The following is a 9,328-nucleotide window of genomic DNA, read 5'->3' as shown; positions in this document are numbered from 1 at the left end:
AATAGAAGGGGAAGAAATGAAGGCAGTGAGAGATTTTACTTTCTTGGGCTCCATGATCAGTGCAGATGGTGACAGCAGTCATGAAATTAAAAGACGCCTGCTTCTTGGGAGAAAGGCGATGGCAAACCTAGACAGCATCTTAAAAAGCAGAGACATCACCTTGCCACAAAGGTCCGTATAGTTAAAGCCATGGTTTTCCCAGTAGTGATGTATGGAAGTGGACGATCAAGAAGGCTGATCGCTGAAGAATTTATGCTTTTGAATTATGGTGCTGGAGGAGACTCTTGAGAGTCCCATGGACTGCAAGAAGATCAAACACATCCATTCTTAAGGAAATTAGCCCTGAGTGCTCACTGGAAGGACAGATCCTGAAGCTGAGGCTCCAATACTTTGGCCACCTCATGAGAAGAAAAGACTCCCTGGAAAAGACCCTGATGTTGGGAAAGATGGAGGGCACAAAGAGAAGGGGATGACAGAGGACGAGATGGTTGGACAGTGTTCTCGAAGCTACAAACATGAGTCTGACCAAACATGAGTCTGTGGGAGGCAGTGGAAGACAGGAGTGTCTGGCGTGCTCTGGTCCAGGGGGTCACGAAGAGGCGGACACGACTAAACAACAACAACAGTCAACTCAGTACATAACAGCGGCCAACTTGAAGGGCTTTATAAAGGGGTGAGGTAAAAGTCATGGGGGACAAAGGCTATAGGGGACAAATAACTCGGACACACGACTGCTTTTGAGGGTGTCTCTCGCTCGTGGGCTTCCCATAATGGGCACCTGGTTGGTCCCTGTGGATGCCGGACTGAATGGCCCCTTTGGCCTAATCTAATGAGAGAGCATAATTCTCATGCTCTCTCAGAGGCACTGACTCTGCTTGCCAGTCAGGCTGAACCTGTTGAATTGCCTGCCAGGCAACTATCCAAAGCATAGGAGCCCTGCTGCCAGGAATGCCACATTCACTTGGGACTCTTCCTTTTGTGGCTGCTATCTTGTTCTACACACCCACCCAGGACACAACACTCCCTTCTGGCTTGGGGAGAGTGAAGAGAAAACAGATGAAGAGAAACCTCAATTCCCGCCGCCCCCATCCCTTGTATAAAGCGTCCCAAATGTAGCTGAATGGCTGCCTTTTGTGCCCTTAAAACTCTTGGGCTCACATTTGCAGCCTGATTCAGCTACAGGCCTCAGCTCAGTTTAACTCCCCTCTTAAAATCTGTATTATTTTAATTAAATAAACCAGCTAGTTGATGGAATTTACTCTGTTTCCTTCCCTTGCAACCTTTCTTTTCGTGCAAAGGATTTTTCAACACTGCCTCAGGAAGCTGGTTCTGGACATTTGGGCAGATGGAGTGGAGATGTCAAACTTCTGCAACACATAGATACTTATCCAAGTTTGACAATGCTTTAAAATGTCATATTTATTCATATTTTTCGTGTGAAAGCTATTCGTATACTTTACTCGAATCCAGGATTACCCACCAGATCTGCCAATCCCCAAAATTAGTTTTTTCAGAAGACCATGTTCAAGTCAGTGGAAAAGAGCTCATCACTTTGACAATTGAAGACAGGCTAATATTTTATTTTTCAGCCAGCTGATAAGGCTAGAGAAATGGCAGGAAAGGGTGGCAGCATTATTTTTTCTGAGGCTGCTTTCCATTCAGAATTGTTACATCAGGGAACAACTGTAACTTACCGTATACTTTCAACAAGTCACATATTTTCTGGGACAAGGAGTGTCTGAATGGGAGAAAGAGAAAAAGCAGCACAGATTTTTTTCTGACATAAATTCTGTTTGTTAAGGCATTCCACTCTAAAGCTTTATAACTCTTAATTTGCTCTTCATTTCAAATGGGACTATTTCACAAGCTGCTATGGTTTTCTGTAACATGCCCCTCCTGGAAACTACAGCATATAAAAGGTTAGGGTGTCAATTGAGAGATAGCCTTTCCCCCTTTTATTTATTTTTAGCTTGCTAGCTTTGTGCCTGGCGTGCTCTGGTCCATGGGGTCACGAAGAGTCGGACACGACTAAACGACTAAACAACAACAACAACAACAGCTTTGTAATGGGCAATGATGCTTAGCTGATGAGTTTAGTTGAAGATGCTTGCTTAATGGCTTCTGATCACTTGCTGTTTGTCAATGAATGCCAGTGACTGGTGACTGCTGACCTAGATGGGATGTAAATATAATAAAACATTTTAATCACATCTGGAGATAAGTTGTGGATATTATTTGGAACCACCATGCCTGCACTGAATTCTAACAAATTTCAAGCTGCAGTCTCCCTGCACTCTTCTTGCCCCCACAAAATAATCTCAGTCTCAAAAGTTGATTTTTCAGAATTATTTTACTGAGGTTCATTAAAGATACATGTCAAGAAGTACAATTAACACAAAGAAAAAACAATAAACTGAATAAAATGCAAACTATTAACTATTCAGGTGGCCAGCCCAGGGTGTAGCTATGCAGCAGTAAGGGAAAAAAGGTCAATTGCACTGGAGAAATACCTTCAATCAGCAAAGTATGGTGTGTATGATCAATAAAGCATTAATCTCTCTCAATCAACACCCACTGCTCTAATTACCCAAATTTGACCATCAATAACGACTGGCACATTTATATTGCTTTGTTTTTTGTTTTGTTTTTCTTCCTCATGAGATTTCACATAGGAAAAAGCAAGTATCATAAAAGAACTATTCAAAATAATGAAGAAAGCCAACTATTCTGTTGCTGTGGAATGGTGAGAGATGAGTGGCTGACAATGGATGCTTGTTCCTTCCAGTGTTGCTGAGCCAATATGGCTTCTTAGTATTCTGGGAAGCTGCAGGCTATAAAGCAAGCCAGATGATGACTAGGGCACAAGTGATACAAGTCTTGTTTTGACGTTGCCCAAACACCAGTTAGGGCACAGAACTGTGCTTACCATGCTGCAGTACAGGTGGCAAAGACGACACATTTTGCAAATTGCACTGCATCCTCAAATAGCCAGCCAGCGGAACACTTTCAGTCAGTCCAGAAGTTGCCAACTCCCAGTATGGGGAAGAACCCGTGTTATCCTTAAGGACCCACTAGCTATACTTTTGATGGATAAAGCCACTCTACTTTCAAGAGAACTTGACTTCGCAGTTGTTGCAGTTCCAACTGAAGTATTAAATGCCAAGCCATTCAATCAGGAAACCGTTTAAGAAATCACCAATTTCTTTGTATCAGGTAAAATGCTGTTCCTTCCATCTGTGCTAAAACTATTATTATTTATTAGTATTTTTATCCCACCCTTCCTTCCAAAGGAGCCCAGGACAGCAAATGCACAAATGATAAATAAATCTAAAAATATTCCCAATGCTAATTACACAGAAAGAAGTTGCTTACATGGACATTATGGGATGAAAGCGGGAATGCTTACAGCATCTACCAGTTTTTAATTTTGATGGACAGTTCAACTGCCTTGCTTTCATTTTCATTTATACAGACAAAATTATTTGCAAAGGGCATAGCACTGATATTTAAGAGATCTGGTCCATTTGCAGTATATTTTCCATGGCTGACATCTACACTCAGCTAACAATGGCAACTAGTGACAGAAGCAAAGTTGAATAATGGGGCAATGTATAAATGCTTATATATAGGTGCTTATGGGTCATTCCTTATATCTGAAGCTCCCTCAAAAAATTCTAACAAAGCCTGCTTTTCATTTGGAAGTGGAAAAGGCAAAGTTCTTTGGAAGAACTTAAATGGGCGAGTATCAGTTACTATACAATAAGGAGAAATAGTGCAGTGTTATTTATTTCACTAAAGGTTAGTTTTGTCATTTGTAACCTTTAATGAGTCCATGGATCCTACAGATTAGGGCTGCAAACCCTATACTCAGTTTCCTGGATACAAGCCTCACTGAACTCAATGAGACAACTTTTGAGTATGCATTTATAGTATTGTGCTGCAAGACTATAGTTGTGTGCACACTTAGTTAGGAATACATCCCTCAGACAGTAGGATTGCTCAAGATTGGGTTGTGCATAGCTGTTTTTAATTTTTTGTTAATTATCTGTAGATATTTGCTCATGCTGGTGGCCAAGACGCTGTAGAGATTTTGTCATCTCGCTTTTTGACGATGCAGTGACTTATTGATTGGTACCGTTGCCTCATCCATCACTGGCACACACTTGACTCAAAAGGTAGTGACACATTTGATTTCCTTCCACCCCCACGTTGCACAAAGGCTTAGAGCAGACTATTAAAAATAATGTACTGCCTGTATCTGAAGCAAATAATGTTGTCATCGTTACTTAAACCTTTTTGTGCACCAATCCTAAAAATGCTGACATGCCTATGTTGGTAAAATTGATGTGTCTGTACCAGAGCAAGTAGATGTAAGATGACATTGATGTGTGTTTTTTTCCTTTCTTTGTGTCATGCCCCACACTACCTCCTGTGGCACATGTAAATCACCTCCCGTAACATGCAAGCTCTTGAGTTTGTGCAAATACTCTTTATATTAATTTCTGTTTATCACATTTTTATCCCATACTTCTTTCAAGCTCAGAGCAATATATGTAGGAGGTTGTCTCATTTTATGTTCACAACAACCTCAGGGTCAGAGCTAAGGGTCTGAATATAGCCACATGCAAACACAATATGCTAGCTGCACTGTACATAAACAACCTTCAGTTATTTTGGTGGACCAAAAACAAAGACTTGAATGACTAAGATGAAATAAAGTTACTAACAGAATTAATACTTCTAAAACCACCTAGTGATCTAACCCCCACTGCTGTCAATGCATTAAATCTGTTGCTATTGCATCCTTGATAGCTGACCATCCCCTCTCTGCAAATAAAGCTCTACCTTTCTTCAAGGTAGGCTGTTCACTGTTGAACAACTCTTACAATCACACCATTCTTCCTGTTTTGTTTATCTCCTTTTTCCTGCATTTTAAGTCATTCATTTGGTTCCTACCAACTGGATCAATGGAAAACCTATTTGCTCCATCATTTATGTGAGAGCCTTTGAACTACCGGTATTTGAAGCCTCTTTTCCAGGCTCAACACACCCAACACCTTCAACCTTCCCTCACTGTGACTTAGTCTCCAAGTCCCCCTCACCATCTTTGTTGTTCTGCCATCACATTTGTTTTAATGTTGTATGCTTGTGCATTTTAAAGCCCTGCTATGTTAAAAGAAGTTTGGAAGGGTAAGATGCAAATATCCTAATAACTATCTCGTTGTACCTTTTTTTTTAAAAAAAAAACTAATTTAAAGTAACTCATCCTTGGTGATTCCTGTTTGAGTGAAAGCCAGCACAAAGAGTTGCCATCACACACACAGCCATCACACACACCTCAGGGCTGCTATGCCTTGGAGAGATTTGTGCAGACTATAAGAACCGGGTGGCGCTGTGGGGACGCTGTGTGGAGGAGCTGGGACGCGGGTGGCGCTGTGGGTAAAACCTCAGTGCCTAGGACTTGCTGATTGTATGGTCGGCGGTTTGAATCCCCGCGGCGGGGTGAGCTCCCGTCGTTTGGTCCCAGCTCCTGCCCACCTAGCAGTTTGAAAGCACCCCTAAGTGCAAGTAGATAAATAGGTACCGCTTTATAGCAGGAAGGTAAACGGCGTTTCCGTGTGCTGCGCTGGTGCTGGCTCGCCAGCTGCAGTTTCGTCACACTGGCCACGTGACCCAGAAGTGTCTTCGGACGGCGCCGGTTCACGGCCTTTAGAGCGAGATGAGCACGCAACCCTAGAGTCGGACACGACTGGCCCGTACGGGCAGGGGTACCTTTACCTTTATAAGAACCATGGCCAAACACATGCACATGCATGCTGAGTACAGCACACACACCCCAGTGATTCTTAGATAACTGTCATTCAAATACATTTTGCCTTGGACAATGGAGACAGAACATAGCCATTGTGGCTAATAGACACTGATAGCCTTATCCTCCATGAATTTGTCTAATCCTCTTTTAAAGCCATCCAATGGGATCACTACCTCTTGTGGGAACTAATTCTATAGTTTAAGTATGCACTGTGTGAAGAAGTACTTGTCTCTGTCCTAAATCTTCCTACCATGTATAATTCTATACACCTCTTATGTCTCCTCTTACTCACCTTTTTTCTAAACTAAAAAGCCCCATATGTTGCAACTTTGTCCTCCTGATAATTTTGGTTGCCCTTTTCTGAACCCTTTCCAGCTCACACAATATCCATTCTGAGGTGAAGTCACTAAAACTGTACATACTTTTATTTTCAGTTCCTTTCCTAATGATTCTTAATGTGGAGTCTGCCTTTTTTCAGCTGCTGTACAATGGATCAACATCTGTATCGGAGCATCTATTACAACCCCAGTGTTTTATTCCTGGGGGGGGGGGGGCACCACCAGTTCAGATCCTATGAGCGTATATGTGAAACTAGGATTCTTTGCCCCAGGTCCAGCCCTTTACACTTGTTTGCATTGAGTTGCATTTGTCATTTTACTTCCCGTCCCGCCAGTTAGGAGAAATCCTTTTGGAGTTCCTTGCAATCCCTTTTTGTACTTTGTCAAAAGCTTTTTGTAAGTCTAAGCACACATATTAAGCTATCAACATGCTTATTGACATTCCCAAAGGCATCTAAAGGGTTAGTGAAGAAGCAGCTGTAGTGGCGCAATAATTCTGTATTTAATATTGCTTTCCAGCCTGTAACTGGGGATCTTTTGGCCATCCAGATGTGGCTGAACAAAAACTCCAATCTTTCCTTCGCATGGTTGCTGGGGCTAATGGGAGTTGTAGTTCTGCAACACCCAGAGGGCCAAACGATTCCTTTTTGAAAATTGATGCCACTTTTTCAGGTATGGAGGCTGATCTTAAGGATAAGTTGCATGTTTTTGTTACAAAGCCAACAGGAGAAGTCGAAGCAACACAGCATCTGGTGGAGCCTCCAGGACCTGGCTATTCTGAGGGTGCCAGAAGGCTCGGGGTTGCTTTTCCTCGGCTGGCCCTCTGGAAAGAAGCGAAGCCTCCCCTTCCCGCCGAGACTCAAGACTAACTGAGGCAGCCGGTGTGCCTGAGCCGGAGTTAAAACCCCGCGCCCCTCTTGGGTGCCCTTACGCGGGGGCAAGTCCCGCTGCGCTCAGAGCGGCGCTTACTCCCAAGGAAGCCGGCTGGAGCCCAGGTCCCTGAAGCGCGCCTGCGGGAGGAAGTAGCGCCGGGGCCGCCCGCCCACCTGGGCTTCCTGGCTCCTCGGCGCCCGCTTCTTCGCTCGCTGAGGCTAGAAGAGGCGGCCGGGACCTGGCAAGGAGACGAGGCCGACCGCCGGAGAAGCAGCGCCCGCTTTCTCCCTGCTCCAGGTCTTTACCTCACAGAGACTTAAGTGAGGGCCGCTGGCCTCATTAAGGCGGCGGCGGCAGCAGCAGCACTCGTCAGGCAGAGAAGGGTTAATCGCCGCCGCGCTCTTCGCGGCGCTGCTGCTGAGGTTGCTGTTGCCGCCGCCGCCAAGCGCGGAGGGATACAGAGCAGGAACCTTGAACGTGGCGGTGCTGAGGCCCCGAAGCCCAAAAATGTCTGCCTGAGGGGAGGCCCCGCAAGTTCCGTCGAGACGGGGCGGGGGAGCAAGAAAGGCAGACCGGCAGGCGCGGGCGGGGGAAGGAAAGGGAGGCCGCGGGCGGCAGTCGACGGAGCGGCCGAGCGCGAAGAGGGCAGGAGGAAGAAAGAAAAGGAAGGACGCGCTGAGGGAGAGGAGAGCGCGCGGCATTCTCGCCCCTCCGCTCCGTCTTCCTCCGCTGCTGCTGCTTCTCTCCTGACTGACTCCGGGGCGGTGGTGACGCTGCCGCCGCCTTAGAAGGAGAAGAGCCACTTGGACCCGGGCAGCGGGGCCGGGAACCGGGTAAAGGCAGGCAGGCGTCGCGGAGGGAGGGAGGGAGGGAGCGGGAGAAGCGGGCAGGGGTGGGGACCGAGGGGAAGGGAAGCCGGTGGCGGCCGGAGGGGGCTCCCTCCCCGCTCGGAGGGAGGAGAAGCGGGGACGCGCACGGCCCGGGGCGCGCGCCTGGGCAGTATCGCGCCCGGTGCTGAGAGGCTCCGGCGCCCTTTTTTGGGAGGCGGCCGGGGCCGCGGGATGGGCGGGCAGGAGACCCCCTCTCGGCGCGGGGGCGGCAGGGCTGCTCCTCTGGCTCTTCCGCGGAGGCCGGCGGGGCTGTTCCAGGAAGAGCGGCCCCTCCGCGCCCCCAACTAGCGGCCCCTGTTCCTCCACACGCGCCGCCGCCTCCAGTTCTCTCCCCTTAAACTCCGGGTTCGTGGCGGCGCTTCGCTGGCGCGGAAGTGGCTGGCGGAGAGGTGGGCGAGAGACTTATTGTTCGCAGCCTGGTCGAGGGGAGGGAGTCGAGCGCCTGCCCGCCTTTCCATCGGCCCAGCCGCTCACTTCCCCGCTCGGCCTGCTTGGAGGACTTTGCCTCCGCTTCGTTCTTCCCCTTCTGGGCTGCTCCTGTTAGGCATCCCCTCTTGCCCGCTTCCCGAGCCCGGGCTTCCAGCTCAGCGGCGCGCCTTTCTTCCCCAAGGCGAGGATTAAATTCTATGGATGCGAACATCTCTGGGATGGAGGAGGGAGGGAGGAAAGAAACTTCCACGGAGTTGGCTCTGCTGCTGCTGCTGCTTTTGGGTGCCTTTGAGATGCGGGGGAAAGAAGAACGATCTTTGGCTTTGCGAGGGGCTGCTCAAGGCTGAGGATGCCGCCCTCCTTGTTTTGGTTAACGCGCCTCTTCCTTTCCCTTTTGTTGCCGCTTAGGACTCTTCGTAAGTGGATGAAGATGAATCCTCAGCAGCAGCGGATGGCCGCTATAGGGACAGACAAGGAACTGAGCGACCTGCTGGACTTCAGCGCGGTAGGATATTCTTCGAAGTCTTCTTATGGCTTCTCCACGGTAAAGCGGACCGAGAAGTGGGGCAGCTGCGTGCAGGGCTCGGTTGCTTCTGGCTCAGCCAAAGGGGAAACTTGGATGTAATAACTAAACTCCCGTATTGAAGGCTCTGGGTCAGTCATCTTAACTGGTTAAAATCCAGCTGACCCATAGATAGCCATTGGGTAGCTCTTCTCGTTTGTTTTCTACAGATAGCTCAAAGGGTGTTTGTTTTTTCTGTAAAAATGCAGTGTAGGTAATGGGGAGGGGGACCCCAATCAGCTTAATCCTAATCCTATTTGCTCAGAAGAGTGGGACCTGCCTTCATGTATCCATAATTAGGGTTGTAGTCTGGGTTCAATTCTGTGCATGTTTGCTCAGAAGTAAACCTCATTGAGTTGAATTGGACTTACTCTCAGGTAAGTCTGTGTAGGATTGCAGCCCTAGTATCTTTACTCCTGTTTTG

General features: G+C 47.5%; 1 protein-coding gene across 15 annotated transcripts in view; it reads left to right on the top strand.

The window, feature by feature from the left end:
* Window positions 1-5,858: 5,858 nt before the first annotated feature.
* The window catches only part of TCF12 (transcription factor 12), a 143,758-nt gene continuing 140,288 nt past the window's right edge, over window positions 5,859-9,328 (top strand). For 2 of the 15 annotated variants that reach the window (XM_082198467.1, XM_082198464.1), the window contains exons 1-2: window positions 7,388-7,856; window positions 8,751-8,847. In XM_082198467.1, coding sequence (XP_082054593.1) covers window positions 8,767-8,847 — 81 coding nt within the window. In that variant the 5' untranslated portion in view covers window positions 7,388-7,856; window positions 8,751-8,766. Of the gene's footprint in view, window positions 7,321-7,384; window positions 7,857-8,278; window positions 8,303-8,750; window positions 8,887-9,328 lie in introns of those variants that run through there. The other 13 variants (XM_082198462.1, XM_082198450.1, XM_082198452.1 and 10 more) reach the window with 11 other exon arrangements.

Source organism: Podarcis vaucheri (assembly GCF_965113315.1).
Source record: "Podarcis vaucheri genome assembly, chromosome: 14".
NCBI lineage: Eukaryota > Metazoa > Chordata > Lepidosauria > Squamata > Lacertidae > Podarcis > Podarcis vaucheri.
This window is presented reverse-complemented; position numbering and strand designations above follow the sequence as displayed.